Source organism: Scomber japonicus, chromosome 17, assembly GCF_027409825.1.
Source record: "Scomber japonicus isolate fScoJap1 chromosome 17, fScoJap1.pri, whole genome shotgun sequence".
Classification (NCBI taxonomy): domain Eukaryota; kingdom Metazoa; phylum Chordata; class Actinopteri; order Scombriformes; family Scombridae; genus Scomber; species Scomber japonicus.
The window spans coordinates 22,840,561-22,864,557 of record NC_070594.1 but is presented as its reverse complement, the minus strand read 5'-3'; the positions used below and the strand labels follow the sequence as shown (position 1 = coordinate 22,864,557).

General features: G+C 39.1%; 1 protein-coding gene across 1 annotated transcript in view; it reads left to right on the top strand.

The window, feature by feature from the left end:
• Positions 1–23,997, top strand: part of ryr3 (ryanodine receptor 3) — a 102,293-nt gene that overhangs the window by 52,668 nt on the left and 25,628 nt on the right. The window contains exons 42-67 of the mRNA XM_053336721.1: positions 6,514–6,787; positions 6,995–7,109; positions 9,052–9,184; positions 11,870–11,973; positions 12,390–12,525; positions 13,131–13,314; positions 14,471–14,573; positions 14,954–15,074; positions 15,886–16,055; positions 17,244–17,464; positions 18,385–18,475; positions 18,751–18,891; positions 19,511–19,680; positions 19,886–19,964; positions 20,082–20,171; positions 20,431–20,574; positions 21,356–21,418; positions 21,820–21,895; positions 22,066–22,189; positions 22,498–22,613; positions 22,732–22,799; positions 22,885–23,006; positions 23,205–23,254; positions 23,340–23,400; positions 23,516–23,751; positions 23,878–23,959. Coding sequence (XP_053192696.1) covers positions 6,514–6,787; positions 6,995–7,109; positions 9,052–9,184; positions 11,870–11,973; positions 12,390–12,525; positions 13,131–13,314; positions 14,471–14,573; positions 14,954–15,074; positions 15,886–16,055; positions 17,244–17,464; positions 18,385–18,475; positions 18,751–18,891; positions 19,511–19,680; positions 19,886–19,964; positions 20,082–20,171; positions 20,431–20,574; positions 21,356–21,418; positions 21,820–21,895; positions 22,066–22,189; positions 22,498–22,613; positions 22,732–22,799; positions 22,885–23,006; positions 23,205–23,254; positions 23,340–23,400; positions 23,516–23,751; positions 23,878–23,959 — 3,274 coding nt within the window. The remainder of the gene's footprint in view (positions 1–6,513; positions 6,788–6,994; positions 7,110–9,051; positions 9,185–11,869; positions 11,974–12,389; positions 12,526–13,130; positions 13,315–14,470; positions 14,574–14,953; positions 15,075–15,885; positions 16,056–17,243; positions 17,465–18,384; positions 18,476–18,750; positions 18,892–19,510; positions 19,681–19,885; positions 19,965–20,081; positions 20,172–20,430; positions 20,575–21,355; positions 21,419–21,819; positions 21,896–22,065; positions 22,190–22,497; positions 22,614–22,731; positions 22,800–22,884; positions 23,007–23,204; positions 23,255–23,339; positions 23,401–23,515; positions 23,752–23,877; positions 23,960–23,997) is intronic.

The following is a 23,997-nucleotide window of genomic DNA, read 5'->3' as shown; positions in this document are numbered from 1 at the left end:
TGGTCTTTGCTTCAGCTTTGGGTCAGTAGCTTTAATATTCTTTTCTAATGCTTTTGGCTGAGAGCACGGTGTATGTTCTGCTTCAAATAATGAAAGGCTAATGGACAGCCTTTGCAAGACTCTCTGCTATAAATGTTAATGCCCTACTCCAGCTTCCCACACCTAGCCTGCATTATTGAAAAGCTTTATAAGTGGACAGATGATGTGATTCAATATGATTCTGAGAGACCTGTATTACATTTTCTCCATCCTATTCAGATCATATTGAAACAAATGACTAGTGGAGGAAATAAGCTGAGTTTACAGTCTATTATGCTGTCAATTATGAAACCAGTGAATGTTATTTAAATGTCTTATCTGTATATTTAAGATAATGCAACCTAATGTATAATCAGAATAACACTAAATCAATCTAAACACTTAATTAGTTACAGTAAATTCATCGTTCACTGTTACAAAAATATACAAATGCTGCAATGATCTGACACAATTTAGATGTTTGATTATTGAGTTAATACTAAATATTAAATTGTTTCAGCTTTTTAAATGTGAGGATTTGTCACTTAAGTTTGTCTTCTGTGATAGTGATCTGAATATTGTTGTGATTTTAGCTGATAAAAGAAATAACTTGATGACATCACCTTGAACTTTGCTGGAATGTCATTTTTCACACAGATCAAATGATGAATGGAGAAAATAATATCCCTAGTTATGGCTAATTCCTGTAACAAAGAAAATGGTTCTTATGAATAAGGTTTGTTCCTTAAATCTAAATCTACTAGAATAAGAATGATCACATTCCCAATACAGCTGCAAGCACAGAGCTTTTCAGGCTGTGGAGGAGCACTGTGGCAGGGTGATTTTATAAAGAATAATGTCTTACAGTTTCCGAGCTATTAGCACTAACACAGAAAAGCTAACAGAATGTTAAGTCATCTTCAGAATCAGTGCTCTATTCATTTTCAGTGGAGCAGCTCCATGTTTTGTGTGCCGGTGACAGCTGCGTCTGAGTCTTAGTCTTAAACTCTTTCAAGGAGCATGTAGATTATGTGGATTATGAGTGGATTATACCAGATGTTGCAACAATTTAAATTGGTTTTAGAACACCTGATAACATTTTGTGTGTAATGGAGGTAGATTGCCTTATGGTGATCACCATGTAGCGCTTGTAAATTATAATTCATTTTATGTACCCATAAACCAGCGTGCAGTAGCTGCTTCATATACACCATCTGCATTTTGAGAGGTTTTTTCAGTTTTGTTTCAGTTTTAAAACAGTATTATCTTTAAAGCTTCAGACTAGTGGTGCCACAAATACCACAAAAAAGGAAACGAAGCAACAAAAAAAAACCCCAAAACTTAATATTTTATAAAAGTTACAGCATGGCCAACTCAGTGTTCCTGTCTCTGCAGAAAATTGATTCAGCACTCCATTATTCATTTCAGTCCTGGTTGATGTGGTGACACCTGTTGTTGCACTGGTCACCAATCTGTGTACCTTTTGTAATGATCGATTTCCTACTGTGAAACAAGAATTGGAAAATGAAAAATGGGGCTTTGTCACTCAATCTGAAAGAAATGGGTATCAAAGCATTTTCTGACACAAAATAGAATTTATAAAAAGACTTGAGCTTTTGGTTTTTTACAGTCACCTTTAAACATTTTTTTGAAAAGGGTTCCCCTAACTAAGGCTGATATTAATGCTAACCCTTCAACATTATTAACAACAGCTACTACATCAAACAGTTCAGTTACATGGAAGCACAGAATGCCCGCACAGTACAGTACAAGAGTGGTCTGCCTATATGCAGGTTAATCTCCCACCTATTTTATCAAGTTTAATAGCCTACGGACGCTCATGTAATTTCTCAAACCAGAGAGTTTTCTTCCACTGCTACAGTAAGAGAAGTATGGATTGATTATTTGGTTGAAATATGTCTGCTAAAATAATTATTCTGTCAGATGGAAAAAGAATAAAACCCCCGTAAGCTAACCTGCATATTAACAGAACCTGTTGACACACGTGGTGTTGATCTGTCTGGTTCATGGAGCCATGCATTGTCTGCTAAAAGAGCTGCAGGGATGACTAAGTCAAGTGATGTAATTACTGTCTGCCAAATGCATTGAAGTGGTGATCTATGCAGACAACTTGCAGACATATGAGGTGATAAACAGTTCAAATGCAACACTCAGGCATTAGAGACCACAAGCTTTTGATAACTCATAAAAATATAAAACATGCTGGTCTGCGGCATGAATCCCTACGTTCCCCCATGATGTCACTTGGAGTATGGGACGAGTATGGGATTTCTTTGTTTTTTTCAGTCCCTTATTAGTCCCTCAAATTGATTGAAACGAAGGTACATGGATTCCTCCAGTTCACCTTTTGATAACAAAGATAATTAAAAATCACCCAAATGCTGCATTTTGTAGTAATGGAAACCAGATTTTTCGTATTTCACTCGCTATATGAAGGATAAAGATTTTTCTGATTTTGTTTCAGAATAGGAAATCAATAGAGACAAAGCACACATACTATAATCACAAGTACAGTTCAGTACTACAGCAAACACTCTTTGAACAGGTGCTTTGTCAGAACCACAACAGAAGAGCGACTGATGTGTCTGTTTACAGCCTACCAAATAAACTCAATTTCTTTTCATAGTCAGTCAATAACTATGATCTGATTTCATGCTGCACACAGTGAAAGTACTGAGCTCTGCTGTAAGATGAAAACTACTAACAGGAGTTTGTTTACCTTGCTGAGGAGCTGGAGGTGTACAGTCTTTTCGTCTGCAGCTCTTTACAAGACAGCTCACTCTGGAAGCTCACAGTTAACCTGCGAGGCTGATATAAAATTTAAAACAGTAACACTGGATTACATGCATGCGTTGTTTTCTGTGAACCCCTAGTGTGTGGGCTGGCAATTTTAATCCAGTTACAGGACTGGCAGACTGCACCACTAACAATGAAAATAAAGGGGTGATTACACAATGTAACAGCTAATGCTGAAGAAATGTATTTTAACTGTAAAAGTGTTTATTAATAACAACATATTGTGTGTGTGTGGTAATTTTCACATTAGCTTGCAGACAGGACAGGTTTGGTGTTGGTGATGACTTCGATGTGAGCTACTGGTAGATATGATGCAGAGCAGATGTGAAGCTGCGGGACATTCATCTTCAGGGCATCTGGCTCCATGTGTTTGAATCTGTTCCGTCTCTCATTAGGAGTCTGCTCGAATTCGACCTTTTGTTTGCTACAGATGTTGGACTGTTTGACTTAAACACTCTGAGTTCAGCGATAGCTTTGGAATAGCAATGTTATCATTTTGAAGTGGTGGTGCAGCATTTAGCTGAAGCCTCTGCATTTATCACTCAAAGTCACCGAGTTCATCTGCAGTTGTGGCTTGTGTAATTGTTGCTTGTCATCGCTAAGATTAAAATTTGATGAGACCTTAAGACGCAGGACAAAGCCTCATCCAAACTTCACGCACTGTGGGTTAGATTTTATTTTTCATCTGATGTCAATTTGTCCACTTTCACTATCTGAGTTTGAGCAATTTCACTGCTGTAAAAGTGGATGGAATATATGAGAGAGGCAGAGTATAAACATTAAAGTGTTTTTAAAGTGTCAGGGGAACTTACCCCACAGCTGTGTCTTCATAGACTTTCAATTGCAAGGTTCTCCCTCTGGAGTCTAAATGTTTTGAAGGACAGACAAAAGTTAATTATACTCTTACCTTATAAGTCATAGTGAAGTTGTTGCAGAAAGGAAAACTTTTTTTTTTTAAATGTAGTGGTAGCTGCATTTTGCTAAAATAATCAATCACTGTCTTCTAACCCTGAGCTGGAATTGGGGAAGAAGAGCAGTGATCAGGACTGTTTTACAGCATCATATTATCACATAAATTCCAGTTTGATAAGTGGATACTGTGTAAAAGCACCTTTTTATTATAATGCTTATTTGTTTATTTGAATTTTATTATATTTTGACTGATCAAACTACATTTCCAGACTCAAGGTATCAAACTTGTCAGATACATTTGTACTTCAATGTACACTTTCAATGAATCTGCAACAGCATTGAAGCATTATCTCCTGACATATAAATCACAGTGTCGTCAGTGTACATGATGACCAGCACACAATTATGGTTGAGTCACCAAGTCAAATTACAAAAGCAGCAGAATAAGCATAACTATAACTATAACTCACAGGATCTTTCCCTTCTCCTGGCATGAATAAAGATACTTACAGTATATTGTACTTATACTTGGCTTTATGTCTGATCCAAGCTCTTTTTCTTTTTGCTTAGTTATGCATATACTTTGCTGATAATACAACATTTTCCTGGATATAGCTCAAAAAGTTGAACTTATTCTTCCGCTTTGGCACTGTTGTGGTACCTCTTGAGCTCCTGCTTGGATTATTGTCACGTAGGTGATATATAAATTTAAGTGTCTCTACCTTTTTCAGATTTTATGCGTTATTTCTAACTGTGTGGTCTGATTAAATGGCTGAAATGTAAAACTGGAAACGTAATGACCATAGGTCTGCAGGCAGTAATGGAGCTGATCCAAGGCTTCTGATAACGTTTAAAATGTATGATTTGTTAGCCCAAGATGGTAAAGGCTCAAAGTACTTAAAGCATTATGACTTGACTTTGTCCTGAAATGTAAACAGCTGTTATTGTAAGTAGATCATGAATTATTCGTGTTTAGAGCTGGAATGAATAATCAATTAGTCTATTATATAGGGAAATATTGACCAACTGCTTTTGTAAGCAGAAATTCCAAACATTACCTAGTTTCACCTTCTTTAATCATGGGGATTTGGTGTTTTCTTTCTCTTTACTATGTGATAATGAACTGTATGTCTCTGGATTTTGAACTAGTGATTGAAGATGTCATCTTGGGCTTCATGAAATAGCGATGACATCTTCTGGACCTAACAGTTAATTGATTAATTGCGTTGCTTCTTTAAAATCAGAGACTACCACTGAAATATCCTTTGAACCCAGCAGCTTCAGAAAGAATACAGAAGTTGTACCTCATGGCTGTAAAATAATACTATAATACTGAGTGAAAACTTAACCAGGCTTCCCCTTGTGCAAATACAGCAGGATAAAAACACACTGTAGTTGTCAAGGCTTGTGCTGTCTCACTTCACTGTGGTGTCTGTACATTTTCTCCCTGCTTAGTCTGAGTTAATAGACTGTGAGCCACTGTTTGAAGATGTAAATTGGCACATTCTTGGTCCTGGAGGAGACCTTATAGTATGAGCTGGTCTCAGCACTTTGTTCTTATACACAGAAAATGATATTTTGTTTTGCATTATAATGAGACTTGACAGGCTAGTCTGATGTTGATTCTGTTGTTTTCACACAGCGATTCCACAGATTTGAGCCTTTTCTAACATTCTTGTATGGCGTTGTCTTCTAATGTGTGTTTGTGTTGCCTTGATTCATAAATAGGATGAAATAGAGCTCAGCTGCAGAGGTCTGACTTATCTACAGTAAAAATAAACACAATAGGACTGCAGCCTCAGAAGCATTATTTATCCTGGTTTCACTGTTGGACACCTGTTGTAAATCTGTGATATTTTTGCACAACAGAATATTGTTAGTGCAGAGGCACAGAGAACAATCCACTAGAAATGCAGTTTGGTGCTTGCTCTTCCCTACAGAACTTCAGTGAGATCCTGTTTGGTAGAAATAGCAGAATGATGCTGTTTGAGGCTGCTTAATCATGATTCATTTTTTAATTAAAATATTTCTAAATAGCAATACTGGAAGACAGAAAGATTTCATTTCAAATGCACGGATGAAGAAATGGTGTAATATGATTTGTCTTTTTTTTTTTAATCAATTTGATTGTTTTGTCCAAGCAACAGTCCAAAACCTTTATCCTATAACCTATATACTGTACCTAAAATATAACCAAAAAATCTTCTCATCTGAGCAGGTGAAGCCAGACAATATTCAGCCTTCCTGCTTTAAAAATAGTTGCCAATTAATTTAATCAACTAATCGATCAACTAATCATCATGGCTTCACATTTTATAGTAGCATAGGAATAAGATAAGGAAATTTAAAGGAATATAACATATCTCATTGGGGAGTCCTGTTTGATCCACACAGAGCACCAGATGCGGTTTAAGAGACAGTTTCTATTTCTATCTTATGTTTTATTTTGTGTCTTCACCAAGATAAGGATATTTTTCTTTAAGTTATTATCAGATGAGAGGATTTTCTTTCCAGTTTGTCGAAGATTAAGTGACTATCTCTGTCAGATCTATTCTGATAAATACATCTGTGTTATCATCAGTTGTATAAAATCCATCAGCTACACTACTTTTGCTACCTGTGCGGCTGCACTCTTTATATCCAAATAGTACTGAAACATTTCAAGACAGACAGGAACACACTTTCTATTCAGTGATGGTTATCATGATCTTAATGACCCTTTGTACCATTATTCATTGCGTGGGTGTTGAATTTTCACTTCTCCAGCTAACCTGAAGGAGCTGATCTCTCAGACTATAACTACCTGGGCCCAGGAGTCTCACATCCAGGACCCAGAGCTGGTCAGAGTGATGTTCAGCCTGCTGAGGAGGCAGTACGACGGCATCGGGGAGCTGCTTCGGGCTATGAAAAAGTCCTACACCATCAGTGCCGCATCCGTGATGGATGCTATTAACCTGCTGGCGTCTCTGGGTCAGATCAGGTCCCTGCTGTCAGTGCGTATGGGCACGGAAGAGGAGAAACTCATGATTGATGGACTTGGGTAAGAAAATATAATCCAAGAAATGCTGTAACCTCTCTTTTGTTTTAAGGCAATGTAAATGGCAAGATGAAATGATTAGGGTTTATTGTATTAGTTCATCATTACGCATTCTTACCTGCATAGACATTACACTATATTGTCTCAAAATGTTGGGATGTACCATGTACAGTACTGTAACGTACACAAATCACTTTCTTGTGTTTCCAGTGACATCATGAACAACAAGGTTTTCTACCAGCATCCCAACCTGATGAGAGTGCTGGGCATGCACGAGACTGTAATGGAGGTCATGGTCAACGTGCTGGGAGGAGACAAATCACAGGTGGGTGTAGTTTAAACTCAATTTACCTCTTGTAAGTGGCAGCCTTTTGGCTTTCTCTTTAACCCTGCAATATATGCCGGTAAAATATACTTTCCAGTGTTGATATATGCTCATATGACCCTTTTTGGCCACAGGAACTTACACAAGAATAAGGGAACCTTTCGTAAAAAGTTAGAAACTTGACCTGCATTTCAACCGAAGGAATTTAGCTCCAATTTATGTTCCTAAACTACAACTCCTGCCACCTCAAAACATTCTTAATCCCAAAGTAGTCAAATCTGATTACCTTGAAATATCAGGGTTTAGTGTGCAGTACTAAATGTCACTGATTATGAGAAATGTTCTGTTTCAAACACAGCGGTCACTAGTCTCATTTGCCAAATCTTAAACATTCTTTCAATATGGAGGTAAATGTACACACAAATATATCAAATTAACTCTTTTGTTCCTGAATTTGATCTGAGTTTTGAAAAAGAAACAATGGAAAACTTAATCTTAATCTAACTCTAATGAAGACTTCTTTTAATCATCTTTTAATTACAAGAAAAGATCTGATAATTACAAGATCCACTGTGTCCTGTGGTCTGATTAGAAATCAGCCATATTGTCACAGCCAATGTTTATCATATACTTTATTGATTCAGTAGTACATTGATCTTAGGGTCTTATCTTAAGAGAGTGAAATAAACCAAGAGCAACAATCTAATACCCAGAAAAACCACAAGGGTAATGAAGAGGGCAGAGGAGTAAACAAGGTAAAGGAGTAGGCATTAGAGGGGTGAGAGGGAGGTCTCTCAAGTGTGTCCTTTTTGGGCAGTGCTGACAGAAGCTGGAAGAGATGGTTGTGATTTAAAGCTAGGGTCAGTGCCAAGCATGAAGTGAACCACAGACAGACAGACCGACCTCAGGGAGACATTCAGGCCGTCACATCTGACTCTGGCCGTCTGATCACACAGTCTCAGACATAAATTCCAGACCAGTTTACTGCCACTTGATATGTGTACTTCACTTACAGTGGCCATATAAAGTGGCAGGAAGCATAGCTTGTAAGTTTATATCAGGTTTACGTTATTTACTCTTTTATCAGCTCTAATGTTGTTTTAGTCATGGCATGGTACAGAATAATATCCAAACCATGATTTAGTTGGGTAATAACCTTTGTAATCATGGTTTTGTTCACACAATCATCTAAAAATAAAATAAACATACAATAAAATGCTTAAGAATACAGTAAACTTTTTTTCAACCCAGACTTTAATAAAAATATTGATTCCCAGTCATGTACAGGATTACTTCAGAGGTAGCATTAGTGAGAAACTTTCCACTGGGATTAAACTAAGTCTAAAGGTGAAATTGCTTTGGCTTTTAAAAACCATGATAAATCTGATTATAGGAGTTGAAGCGTTTGGTGTGATTGAAAGTTGAGAAGTTAGGGCAACTCGCTCTGTGTATATTTGCAGAGCGTAATTTGCTGGAGGTAAGAAGAGTGGTGTCTATCCATTCCTCTCGCAATTTACTTTCATCTCCAGCATGGACAAAATGACACTACTCCTCAGATTTATGCTGTGACTGAACCTTGGACTGAACCCATACTAGAACTTAGAAAAATGAGGATGACAGCATTAAAATGCAAAAAGGTTTGAAGGTGAAATGATTTTCCAGTTGATGTGTTGTGACCACAAACAACATTTTATAGATTGACTGCACCATAGGCACATTGATAGTCGCAGAGTGTTATCAGAGCCGAACATATAAGACTCAGCAGCCTTCAGACATATCTAAATGGATCACACTTCGCCTGAGCTCCTGCAATCACTTCTTTGGAGAAACTCTAGATTTCACTAAAAATACACACTCTCTCTCTCTAACAGAATATAAAAACTAATAGCTGCTCTGACTCCAGCATATCTTTATAAATCTGTTTTCATTTCTTCACCCATAGGAGATCGCCTTCCCCAAAATGGTGGCGAGCTGCTGTCGTTTCTTGTGCTACTTCTGTCGTATTAGCCGCCAGAACCAGAAGGCCATGTTTGACCACCTGAGCTACCTGCTGGAAAACAGCAGCGTTGGGCTTGGTAAGCAGTGATGAATGGGACTCCTTCACATTTTCAATTTCTTCACCACCATTTGCCACAGAAGGATCTGAAAGATAGTTATTTCCTGTTCCCAAAATAATGATAGATATTTACCAGAGCCAATAGGTGCTACCTGCTGGAATAGTTTCACAGTTAATTGACGTGATGGTACAAACCTATCACCCATACTATGACAAGCTGTGAGGAAGACAAATAACAGCTTCCAATTCAAAATGCCGGGGCGACAGTATGAGAGTGAAAGGGGTCGCTGATAGAGAGGGAAGAATGGCATAGACACGGGGAGGGAGGAAAATGAGGGACGGTGGTTATTTAGGCATGCAGGGCAGAACTGATGAGTCACTGGGCTCCGGCTGCTGCTGCTGTTGCTGCTGTAAACTAAAGCACCTGCCTGGGAAAGACAGGAGGGTCACATGGTCTGGAGAAGATAGAGAAATGCAAAAAACACCAGTTTGTGATGCCTCATTGTGAAACATTAGTTGAGTGCTCATGTTGTGGAAATGTAATGATGAATACACAAAGGACAAATTGTCTTTCAGAGTTCTATTTCAATAACAAGTTCACTTTTGTAAATGTGGATCTCCTAGTTTGCTGGACTGAAGAGAACACTTTATGAAGTTAGTACATACAGCCACATGCGTCACAATCATCCCTATAACCCTAATAGGTTTCTTATTTTAATTGATTTACCATCTCTCTGGAGAGTTTCTCTTGGTCCTCTGAGAATTAATAGTTGAAAGCACAGTCTATATCTGCCTTTCCTCCCTAAGAACTTGTCCTCTCTGCCTGTGTCTAATGAGCAGTAAAGTTACAGCTCATCTTTGATGGTACCTGTTGGGAACATTTTCACACAGGAAGCACAGAGCACATAAGTCATAAAATGTGCATTTGGCTATGAAGGCAGTATAACATGATCTTAAGAAAATGGCTATAAAAAATAAGTTCCCATTTCAGCTCACTTCTGTAAACCACAGTGTGAATGGGACATGGGCTTTGTGTTTTCTTTGAGCAAATGATTATCTCAAAACTAATTGTCTCAAATGATAAGGTTGGACATAGTTAGATGTGCTGGCACTGAAGATGGAAAGCACAGCTGTTGTTATTCTGCATACTTATCATTCCCTTTCATTTTATTCTTATTCATCTCCCAAAAGTTTGGCACTCTACTGCTCCAGCGATTTTGCAGTGATGACATGCCCGGCCAAGAAGTGCGCTTTGACTTTTATAGCAATTTGATGTTCCGTTTTCACATCATTATTTGTTAATTAGCCATTTCTGATTGCACCAATACAGTATGCGGATGCAGTTGGCCTCTGACATTTTCTCTAAAGCTGTGTCAGTCACAGTCATCAAACTTGGTGCCATTTTTTATAGGCATTCATAAAGGGACCAATTGCACCAACAGCACCACCATGTGGTCAGACAGTTATGTTTCATGTTTTGTTGGCTAATAACCCATTTACCCTGACTAGAAGACACATTTTTTCATTGGATTCCTTGGATCATATGAAACTTTTTGCAATGGGACTGCCCATATGTGCCTAACAAGATTTTCCGCCATTTAGAAGTTTTCTAGAAGCCTTTTTTCCCCTCTATATTTCATCCAAACTTTACCAAACTTGATGTGTATTCTGTTTAGAGCATACCAGATTTAACGGTCACATTTGTTTATCAATCACTGTTACCATTTTCCTATGATTTGCTACCAAAGTGGAGTGGGCAGGGTTTTCCAGAATAGAATGCTCTAACTCTTCAATGCAAAGGTCCATCTCAACTAAAATTGGGTCCCAAGTGCTCAGAGCGACATTGATAGAGCCTGTAAAATTTCATGCATTTTCACTACTGGGTGGCGCTACCAGCAGCCCCGAGTCCCCAGAGAGCCCAAAAATTCTGATGCAGTTTTGCCAGTGGGTGCCACTAGACTTAACATAATATTCTCAATAAATCCTTTTCTATTTAACATTACAGGGCTGATACTTTGTACACAGGCACCCCTCATTCATCCACTCTTAATATTAACACAAGAGACAGATAGCGCCACTTTGTGGGGTTTTAAAGAATAAAGGCTTTAACTCTTCAATGCAATGACCAGTTTCAGTCAAATTTGGGTCACATGAACAGATGGCTGTTGAGCAAGTCTGTTGTTGCTCAGCAGCGCAACACCTAACATACTCTTTTAAAAAACTGCTTTTCTATTACAATCACAGGGCTGGTACTAGATACACATGTGCCCCCCCTTCCATCAGCTCCACAACATGAGAGTCGGTTGCACTACCTTGTGGCCATTTATGGCACTCTTTGACTTTTTACTTTGCCTTTCAGCCTGAGATTTGCTTTGGGGGGCAGTTGCACTAGGGGTCCTGTACACTTAAAATTTTGGAAATGATATTTTGTCCTCCTTTAACCTTAAATATGTAAAATGTTTGAATAATATTCCGAAAACATTTTTCATCAGTATGTCATTTGCAATCTTATCGCCACTTGAACACTACCTGCTATAGTGGCTCAAAGAGAGAGATGGATAATAATAAGACAACAAAAGTAGACAGACTGCCCCCTGTTGTTTAGTATGGAACAAATACAAAGTGTCTTTTGGCTTTGCTGGTGACACTAACCTGTGTGTGTGTGTGTGTGTGTGTGTGTGTGTGTGTGTGTTTGTGTGTTTAGCCTCTGAAGCCATGCGAGGCTCCACTCCCCTGGATGTCGCTGCATCTTCAGTGATGGATAACAACGGCCTGGCCCTGGCCCTGGAGGAGCCTGATCTGGAGAAGGTTTGTTGCTTCAGCACTACAATCTAAAGCTCAGGCCGGTATTCAATGCATGCTCGACTGCGACTAATGGACTGAGGCTGTGTGAGGATCAGAGACGCAATAGAATTTGTTACATTTTCACCACAATTGATCCTCAAACCATTATTAAAAAATGTAGCAACCCAGCAAAATTGCTTCAGTGATTTCAGTATTTTTGTCATATTAGAATGAAGAATGGAAACAGTCTGAAGTGCAAAATGATCAGCAGATTCATATCTATTATTAACTTCTTATTACAAATGTGTGCCAGTTTAGTAAATTGACTTTCAAGTCGTCACTGTGAGTGACAAAAAGACAGCATGTGCCAGGAGTGAAACATAATTGTGTGTTTGTGTGTGTGTGTGTGTGTGTCTGTGTGTGTGTGTGTCTGTGTGTAGGTGGTGACATACCTGGCAGGTTGTGGTCTTCAGAGTTGTGCCATGCTGCTTGCCAAGGGTTACCCAGACCTGGGCTGGAACCCCATAGAGGGAGAGCGTTATCTGTCCTTCTTGAGGTTCGCTGTCTTCTGCAACGGTAAGTTAATTTCCATACTGAGCACAAGAAAATACTGTTAATGTAGAGTCTGAAAGGCATTTTTGTCTGCCAATGGAGCTGTAGAGCAGGGGCAACTTTTTGCCTGGTAAGCCAGTTGTCCCATTCAAATGAATAAGAGGGCTGTTACAGGATTCCGAACTTTCCAGAAATCTTTTCAGAAGTAATTTCAAATTCATTAAATCCTGCATGTAGAGGCAAATATGATTAAGAGGATAGATTCAGATAATCTGTGAGTCTGTTTGTCAGTGCTGTGTACAATGCGTTTTAAGTTTGCACAATAATGTTTTTGTGACAGGTAGAGACATGAAAAACAGACTTCATCATTACTACCTAACTATAGTGACCTTGTACAAGACATTTAACCAACAACTGTGCTGCTGCTCAGTTGCCATGACTGAGAAACCCGAGTGGAGTGTTAATGAGCTTTCCCTGGATAAAAAATGAAATAGTCCTTCAGCAGAGCACTTCCAGGATTTCTGCTCTCCTGCTGACTTTGACCTTTCATTTTGGGGATTATTCAAATCATCACCTAATGCATGACAAAGTTTTCTTTCTCCACTGGCCTTGCTGTATTTGAATATCAGGTGAGAGCGTGGAGGAAAATGCTAACGTGGTGGTGAAGCTGCTGATCAGGCGTCCAGAGTGTTTCGGCCCCGCCCTGAGGGGAGAGGGAGGCCAGGGTCTCCTGGCCGGCATGAAGGGGGCCATCAAGATCTCTGAGGATCCAGCTCTGGACCTGCCCAAACCCTCTGCTGTTGTCAATTCTGGGTAGGAATCCACACCAGTCTCTCTCACAAAACTTTCTCTTCTTGTGAAGGGGGAAAAGCCTCTTAATAAGCGTTTAAATCATCATGACACAGTAAAAATCCATTCAGTGGATCGAAAGCAATCAGTAGTGATTAAGTTTCACATTATCTGTGTCTTTGTGGGGAGTTTCAGTTTGTTGCTGAGTGCTGCATTATCTTAAGTTATTACACACTTTAATTGTGTCATATCAGTAGGAATTTGATATATTATTTAGTCGCATTACTGGGATGATATAGAAGTTTACTTCTTTTGTGGAAGCCTGCACAAAGGAAAGAAAATGAAGTTATTGCTCTGTTCTGAATATGAAGGTTTTCATCTGATTTGAAATCATTTAAAAAGGCTCCTGCCAAAATAGGAAAGTCCTTAGAGAGGAAATTATTTATTTTATGTAACCGCTATACAACATGCCTTTTTATTAAACCAGGTCAGGTTCCTCCTCCAGACAAGTTTTAAAACACATACTGTAGAGATGCTCAGTGTTGACGAATAATTTATCTGACATAGTTTTGACAAAAAACATTCTCACTCCTGGAAAAATACAGAATTTATGAATATGCAAATGCATTTCCTCTCACAGCTTTAATTATTGGATGCAGGAAGAGGTAGGAGAAGAAGAAGAAGCAGAGTCTTAAGTAACTGAATCAGAGACATTTTAGTACACAGGTTAAACATAAAGAATATTATGCAGATATACTAGAGGTTAGAGCCTCAAGTTAAAAGAACGAAGCGTTGACATTGATCAAATTTTGGGGCTAGTTTATCAAAAGTGTCGGTGCCTGCATGCTCGCATTAGTATGCAAGGCTCGTAACACACTGGATGCATTTTAATGGGTAAAGTTATTATTGCCTGAGGTGAGGAGGGGAATTGGGGAGCGGGTCAAAATCAATATGTATAACATAGTGGCCTGTAAGGAGATCATGTATAATGCAAAAACATTGGTATAAATGTTCATAAAATTGCTCCCCCTGCTCCTGCTCCTCCTTTTCTTCTCAAATTACCTCGTAGAACATATAAGTTTATGGCTCCTGAGTCTCTGACTATCATGAAGGCTTGTGATATTCAAGAAGGATATTATCTTGAATGACAGAGTTGTGTTTGTGTGTCTGTATGTTTCAGGTCCAGTGAGGAGGAGGGAGAAATTATGCACATGGGCAATGCCATCATGTCCTTCTACTCAGCCCTTATTGATCTGCTGGGACGCTGTGCTCCTGAGATGCATGTGAGGCTTTCGTCAGCATCCTGCTTTTGTAAAAAAAAAAAAAAAAAAAGGAGTAGAATTTTGGAGCATCATACGTCTAGTTCCTCCCAGAGTGTTAGGAAAATGCTCCTTTTGTTTTGATGAAGGATGAGGAAGGAGATTCACAGCATAAAAACACAAAATAAACCATTTTTTCTACATTTCTCGGTCACCTACAATACTGAACTACACTATTAGATGAAAATTCGTAATATATCCTCCTACACATTCATCATATTTCTCTGCTACAGGCCTTTTCATCATGCACAGACTCACTTGCTATCCAAAACCCATTATAAACAGCTGTGTTGCTGCAATAACCTGAATCAAATAGTGAGGTTTACTGTTTGTATTTTTTTAAGCTTATCAATGCAGGTAAAGGCGAGGCGCTGCGGATCCGAGCCATCCTGCGTTCTCTGGTTCCCACTAAGGACCTGGTTGGCATCATCAGCATCCCCCTCAAAATGCCTGTGGTTAATAAAGGTATGGTGGTGTCGGTAGCAGTTGTTGATGTGTTCGTTGAAATGATGGTTTAGCAGCAACAGAAAAAAGCAACTCCAGATTGGAAGTATTTAGAATGGTGGAAAGATGTAACAGCAGCCAAAAAGCAGACAGGAAAGTGGTATTTGGACTGGATTAAAGGCTGAAGCTGTACTGCATACACAAACACATAACTACAATGTATCAGAATGCTGCCTGCTGAACTAAAATGACAGTTTAATTTATTCCTCACACATTAATAAACCCTGTATGTAAGTCATGCTGCCAGGTTAAGGCAGCTAAATTATTTCATATCTCACTCCTGGAATCACCTCAGCTCTGCCTGCTGGAGGTGTGTAATAGTGAATAACTGTGGAGCAGTCAGGAATCATCCAGGAGTTAATATCTGTACACTCCCCCGTTTGTGCGTTGCTTATAATTTTATGTGTAGTTATCAAATTACTGTGGGAAAAAAAAGAAAAGCTATCAGCAGCAGCAATCACACCAGAAAATTAAGTGCACATCCAATTTTCTTTGTGCCGCATTGTAATGAGAACGCCAGCTGTGAATTAATTGACTGAACTCTAAAGGTTTTGCTTTTGTAAAAGGTTTCCACTGTTTATCATGCCTAGATTGACTTTTTCCTTAAATACAGTACACCCAAACTACCTATCCCTGTTTTTTCTTTACTTAAATAGTCTGACATACTAGAAAGATCAGATTATAGATAATAGATAGAAATAACAAATTCAGCATTTACAAAAACAGCAAATGAATCTGAGACTTTGTTTTCTAATATGTGTTTAACCTTCAGATGGCTCAGTGACAGAACCCGACATGGCAGCCTGTTTCTGTCCGGACCACAAGGCCCCCATGGTGCTCTTCCTGGACAGAGTGTATGGCATCGAGGACCAGAGTTTTCTGCTCCAGATGTTGGAGGTTGGCTTTTTGCCTGACCTCCGAGCTTCTGCATCTTTGGACACAGTGAGTGCATACCTGCCCCCCGCCTAACTTTCAGCACATTTCCTTAGCAACCAAAACATTTGTGCCTATTATCTTTTTCATCTCCATTGTTATTACATTTCTTACTGAAATGATGACTTTTTAATTTGGTAATAATGTCAGTGCAGGCAGTTATGCTTGGGTTCACAGTTTGCTCATTAAATATGTTTGTGTAGAGTGAAATAATCTCAGCAAACAATGAACACTGATTGCTCAGTAATACAATCAGGACAAAGCCTCATGAAGTCTGCCTCCAAATTATGAGAAGCATTAACATAATCACTAGAAAGAAATCATTAGATTAGAAACAGTAAACATCTTCTCATCCACAGAAAATGAGAAGTGAGCTGATTCGATGTGTTTTTGTAAGTTTCTTTCTCCGATCAGTAATTCAACTTATCATGTGTGTCTAATATTTAGAGACACAACACTCCCTACTGGGGCAATGTGGGAATCACCAGTGAACCGGTGGATATTTAACACATTTCTCTAAATGACATATAACCTCTGTCCATGTAGATTATCAGATGAGTTAGTTTAAACAATTATTCATTTTGACATAATTTAACACAGCTTCACTGTTTCTTTCATGGTGGTCAATGAACACACCCTGAATATTCTGTGTTCGTCAATGAGACATTTTCAATGAGGGGTGTCAAGTTAGATTTTTTCCAGCAGTCTTGTGTTATTCCAGCACTAGCAGGTCTGGTTTAACAAAGATGTTTTTTTTTCTAGACATGTTCAAGACTTGTGTTACCTTGTCAGCTTTTTAGATTCATAAAAACTGAATTATTGTAAAATAATATTTGTTCTTGTAAAGAGGACTGTCATGTTTGTAGTTAGTAGAAAGCACTTCACACTATCACCACCAACAAAAGTAAAGTTTAAAAATAAGAACATCCAGAAATCTTCCATAAAAACATTTATATTCATTAATTTACTTTATATTATATATATAATTAATTTTCAAACCTCTGTGAATGGGGATAATTCATGTTTTTCAGCAGTTTTTCAGGGATTTTTTTTCTCTGTTAGTGAACCAGGTAGTGTTTCTTTTAGTTCCTGCCAGTAGCCTATAATCACTCCAACCTTCCACTAATCTTGACTTGAAGACTGCTAGTGCCTCTCCATCCTACAGCTGCTGTATACGTATTGTTCTCTGTCCAAAAGGAGGTGATGAGCACCACTGAGACGGCGTTGGCCATGAACAGGTACATCGGCTCAGCCCTGCTGCCTCTGCTGACCCGCTGCGCCGCTCTCTTTGCCAACACGGAGCACTACGCACAGCTGATCGACTCCACGCTGCAAACCATCTACCGGCTGTCTAAAGGACGCTCCCTCACCAAAGCCCAAAGGGACGCCATCGAGGAGTGTCTGCTGGCTATCTGCAAGTACGGCCTGCCAAAGCTTTGCTCAGACTCCTCTGGGGGAAAATATTACAGAGGAGCTGGAGATTTACACAGGCTGCACTCTGCTGTTTGAAACAATTCTACTGTCAAATAGCTTTTCTCAAGCTTTAGTACAACACTTATTGAAAAGCTCTCTCTTCCACCCCACTTGAACAATCAGGAAACATTCATTTAAATACATTAGATTAAGGCACCATGGCTTTTATTCACTTAAATAATTGGACATATTTTCACTTTAATTAAATGTAAACCAATAATTTAAAAAAAAAACGGTATCTATTATTTCTCATTTAATGCAAATTGTCCAGTATATTGGACCTGTGTTTTTCTTCTTCTCTTTTTTACATAAACATGTGAGTTCCCACACCACCCTACAACAAAGAATAACTGCTATACTGTTCTCTATAATTCAGATCTATTGATGCCAAAGTCAGCATCAGCACCATTATCATTTATGAACCCATTTAATGTTACAGAATGATCACACTGAACATTAAGGATTTTCTGCACATAACATTTGATGATCAATTTGAAAAACTTTGACCTCTTGTGACCCTGAGTCATGTAGCATGGTGCATACAGTATGTCTGCTAGATACTTACTTAGAACCATATTACAATTGATATTCTGGGCTCCACTGAAAGCTTTCCTTCATACTTCATCCTTGAACCTGGTGCTTTTTACACCAAGTCTTTAATATATTCTTGGATATTCTGTTTCTACACCGGTGCTCCACCTGGATTAATTACACAAGTGAGAATTATATCAGATCACTGCTGCATATTGCTGAAATGAATATTACATGAATCTGAATTTAGTTATCAGCTAATATAAAATCTAGTCTCTTAACTCTGCTTCAGTATTTTTATGTTTAAACAATCTATATTTTTGTTATTTTACAGGCATCTACGTCCCTCCATGATGCAGCAGCTGCTCAGAAGACTGGTGTTCGATGTTCCCATGCTCACCGAATACTGCAAAATAGCTCTGAGGGTGAGACACTGGACACAGTTTGTTAACCACGTCGCGTTTTTGCGTCATGAATACAAAAACAATCAGAGTGCATCTCATATTTCACAAGCCATTCATCATCCTCATTTCCAGCACGCTCAACTCTCACACTAATAAATCTAATTATCTCCTTGCCAAAGCATTTATATATCACTTGTTGTCTCAATGAATTAGCGCTGTGCATAAATTGAGGTAACAATATATTACTACATTTGGACCTGACTTGTTTTATGTTGTCTTATATGTGTGATCTCCAGCTGCTGACCCACCACTATGAGCAGAACTGGAAGTACTACTGCTTGCCGTCTGGTATGGGCAGCTTTGGCATAGCGTCTGAAGAAGAGATCATCCTCACCAAGAAACTCTTCTGGGGAATCTTTGACTCCCTTTCTCATAAGGTACAACCAGAAGCTATTTTATTTCATAGATTATTTATTAAGATAAGATGACAGAATGTGCATGAACTGTCAAATTATTTATGATTTTGGAAAGCTGTATATGTCTCTGTATTTTCTGTATCTTGTCTGTGTTTGCCCATTTTCTATGTCTGAGAATAAGAAAGCAGGCAGGGATATATTTTCCTTAAATTGCTCTCTGTTGCATAATGTTTTAGTAGTCTTTTGGTGCCTGTTTTCAGAAAGCTTTACTCTGTTTCCTGTAGTATTTTCTCTAAAAATCTGGAATTTTCACCCCTCTACTGTGGCTCTCCTGAGGACAGAAAAGTTCTTGGTAGTCAGAGGTAGTGAAGTGAAAGCTCAATGAAGTGCTTGTGAGCACTGCAGCTGAGGCGAAGCCGAAACAGATGAATCATTTATCAGTTTGTGACAGGCTGCCACTTGGTGCAGACTTTTTCCCTGCTCTCTGGCTTTCATTTTCTTTCCCACTCCTCTTCTTTTCCCGGCTCCCGCTCTACTCCGTCTGTCCGTCTAATAGCTAAGCAGACGTGCTCTCGATGACTGCAGAGAAAATGGCGGGATAATCAGTGTCTTTTACCCCTTCTCCCCGTCTGTTCTGTAGAAGTATGATTCTGAACTTTTCAAAATGGCCAACTCATGCCTGTGTGCCATCGCTGGAGCCCTGCCTCCTGACTTTGTGGATGCCAGTTTAGGGGGTGGTGCCACGCTGGAGAAACAGACATCAGTGGATGCACAGGGAAACTTTGACCCCAAACCCATAAACACTGCCAAGTGAGTGGTCTGAAAATACACCCACCCACTCACTGACTGACTTAGAGTCAAGGAGATAAAATGCACAATGTGGAAATGAGTGTACAAACTGATAGTGTTTTGCCAAATACAAGATTTTTGTTAAAAGCTACGAATCAAAGCCTAAACCAAAGCTTTTACCTACTTCAACTTGGATGTAATGAAAAATATTATATCTATTTTTCAGCATCTCCCTTCCTGAAAAACTTGATTACATTGCCAACAAATATGCAGAGCATTCCCATGACAAGTGGTCCTCAGAGAAGGTCAGTCCCAGTGTGGTCTCATGCATGCTGACATTTGATTTATGACTATAGATACAGTAGAGACACGAGGAAGGAGCAAAAATAATAGGAATTGAAAACTGGTTTGGTTTCATGCAGGTGTCAGTAGGCTGGAAACATGGAGACAATGTGGATGAGCACGCCAAAACCCATCCACTGCTGAAGCCTTATAAAGCTCTGAGTGAGAAGGTACATGCACACCTGTACACAGACAGCTGCTGCTAGGAGAGTTGGTGCCTGATTTGTATATCAAACATAAAGTGAAAAATATCTCTAAATATTTCATATATTATAAGAATAATTCATATTATATACTGTATGTATAATTTAAGCTGCTTCACCAGTTTTTACTGATAGATGAAAGTTCTAGTTTTAAAAACAACTTCTCTCAGTGATGCTGTGAAGGTGAGGACAGATTTTAAGCCAAAAGGTGATTTGGTTGTGGTAGGAGAGAGAAACATACCGATGGCCAGTGAAGGAGTCACTGAAGAGCATGCTGGCTATGGGCTGGAACATTGAGAGGACCAAGGAGGGAGAAGCCATCTTCCAACAACGAGAGAGCGACAAACAACGAAAGATCTCAGAGTCTCAGGTATCACCCTTCCCATATTTTTTAAATAATAAGACAAAAAGGCAAGGTGTAAAAATGCAGTCTATTACAAAACTAGTAGAATACTCCCTCATTCATTCATTAATAATTACCCAATCCACAAGATTCTCTCTCTTTTTTCTTCGTCTCTGTTAGTGGTAAATATAATTTTATAAAGGAGCCCTATTTCACAATTACCATAAACTCAAAGCAGTTAAGAAAATTAGTATCACTTTCTGTATCATCCACTAAAAGCACTACTTGGTGTCCAAGTAGTGCTTTTAGTGGATTTTCAGCACCATGGACAGCTCAGGAGTCAGTGTTGAAGTTGTAGATTCACTCTGAAATAAATGCTGGCTTCCATTCTGACAAAAAAAGATGTTTCTACATTCCATTGGAGCTCATAAAGTTGGTCTTCATACAGAAATGTTGCCCACACAAAAAATACTTATTGCACTTTATATAGAGAGATGTATTATACTGTATAACTAAATTCAGGTGTCGTATGCCAACTTTGATTTTCTGCAGGTGGGACACATTTCCTATGTTAAACCGTATGAACTGTAAATCAATCCAGAGACAATAAACTCCTATCATCCTGTGCACCAGAGACATTTCACTAAACAAAGACCACCAAAGAAAATGTTTTATTGGCTGCATATCATTCAATGACAGCAGGAAAAAGTTCATAAAAACACCTTTTTTTAAAGCTGTGATGTATTTACTGTTTTCTTGATATTAAAATATTGTTCTGTCTGTGTATTGTCTGCCTCTGACTTTGTAGGTTAACGGATTCAGTCCTACTCCGATGGACCTGCACAATGTCACTTTGTCGAGAGAGTTACAGGTTGGTTTTCATTCCACCATTTAACTGTTGTCACATATATACCATGGGAAGCTTGACTTTAGCACAGTGTTACTTTGAGTTAAATGCTAATATCAGCCCTGAACATAACATTTGTGCTGATTAGATTGCCATTAGTTTTGCAGAAATGTGGTCAGAAACTGAATTATTGGAGAAATGGAAATTCTGATGTGATCATGGTGCTTGATGAATGGTCTAAAATCTGTAGGTGTAATCCTCTGGGGACCATGAATGTCACAACAATCCATCTGATAGCTGTTTCAGTGTGGACCAAAGTGGTGGACTGCCACTAGCATGACTAAAAATAGAGCCATAGCAAAAACACAAAACCAGGATGAAAGCATTCAAAATGGATGAAAGGTAAATTCTTGCTGTGTCTGCAGGGCATGGTGGAGGTGGTTGCAGAAAATTACCACAACATCTGGGCCAAGAAGAAAAAAACTGAACTCATTAGCAAAGGTATGCAAATGTTGAAGTTAAAAATACACCATTACATTCATCTTAGAGTCATTTACTCAGAAGGTGTGAATCATTTGAGCTTTTTGCAAAGTCCTGCAGTAATTCTGACCACTGATTCATATAGAATACATTTGTGAAATGATTTTTTTGAACTTGGTGTGACCTGCCAGGAGGAGGGACCCACCCACTGCTGGTTCCCTATGACACCCTGACAGCTAAAGAGAAATACAGAGACAGAGAGAAGGCCCAGGAGCTCTTCAAGTTCCTGCAAATCAGCGGCTATGCCATCACAAGGTTAACCTCCTCTCACTCCCATTTACTATTTTATTGAAGAAATAAGTAACGATTAACAAGCAGGGTATCACAACAGCACCAAGTTATATGTAAATGTTTACTGTGTTGTATACTTAAGACAAAATGCAATGACGATTATATATATTTATTCACAATATTTGGGTTGAAGATTATATTCCAGTAACAATTCTACAGCACTACTGTTCATACAACCCATGTTTTACATTTGCCTAACTTTTGGTATGTGATGGGGGATGAAGGAGTCTGATATCTAAACTGGAGCTATTTGGGATTCTCTCATGTCACAGAGGTCTGAAGGACATGGAGCAGGACTCATCATCCATGGAGAAGCGTTTTTCCTACAAGTTTCTCAAGAGGCTGCTGAAATATGTCGACTCTGCGCAGGAGTTTATCGCGCACCTCGGTGAGTTTATTGCAATCTTTAAACACAGAGATACACTGAGTAGTAAAAGGTTGCAACATTAAACTGAATGTATGATTCTGACCTTGCTATTCAACATGTTTTGTTTTTTTTAATCCAGAGGCTATGGCCACCAGTGGAAAGACAGACAAATCACCTCATGACCAGGAAATCAAGTTCTTTGCAAAGGTTTGGAAGTCTGAAATTGAAATGAGCCACTGAAATGTAGCTTTTTTCGAGGTTTTGATCTCACAGCTGTATTTCCTCTCTCCAGGTGTTACTCCCACTGACCGATCAAACCCTTAGGAACCACTTTCTCTACTTCCTGTCCACGCCCAGCAAGAACCTGAGCAGCTGTGGCTGTGCTTCCAACAAAGAGAAGGAGATGGTCACCAGGTACACTGCAGTAACAACACATAATCATGTTATCAGGTTTTTTCAGGCCAGAGTTTGGGATTGTTTTTTTTTTTGACAAATGGAATGGGAACTTCAATAATACACCTTTTTTATTTCTTCCTTTTACTTTTCTTCAGCCTTTCTTTGTTCTGTCTTGACTTTTTATTCAGTTCTGTTCTTACATTCCCTCTTTTCCAGCCTGTTCTGTAAGCTGGCAGCTCTTGTCAGACACAGGATTTCTCTCTTTGGTAAGGTTGACCTCTGTCTGTATGCTCGTGTGCCTCTTTGCTTTAAAATCTCTTCCCACATCTACAGTAAATGTTTCTCTCACAGGAAGTGACTCGGCAATGATGGTGAGCTGTCTGCACATCCTCACTCACTCCCTCGACACAAGGTGAGCACATATCATTTTTAGATTGTAGCCGTAGGCAGCGTTCTATCAAGCAGAGGTAATTAAAAACAGTCTTTTGAGAACACGTTAACCCCTTGTGTTCCCTCCCTTTTCTCAGGACAGTGATGAAGTCTGGCGCAGAGCTGGTCAAAGCCGGGGTTCGCACTTTCTTTGAGAATGCTGCAGAGGACCTGGAGAAGCTGCTGGAGATGCTCAAACTGGGGAAGTTCGTGTCGCGTGCACAGATGAAGAGCGTCAGTCAGAGCATCAACTACGTTACCGTGGCGCTGCTGCCCATCCTCACCGCCTTGTTCGAACACATCGCAACATACGGGTTCGCAGTAGACCTGCTGTGTAAGTTTGTTCTCAACATTTTCAATAGTGAATTCCATAGATTACAGTTTTATCTTTTCCCACCTGATCTTTAAGTTTTGTTTACTGTTAGATATACGTGTGCTTAATGAAGGTTTTGTGTTTCAGTGGATGATGTGCAGCTGTCCTGCTACCGGATCCTGACCTGTTTATACTCTTTGGGAACAGGAAAGAATATCTTTGTGGAGAGGTAATATGCCACCCTGCTTTAAAATCATGCAACAGGCT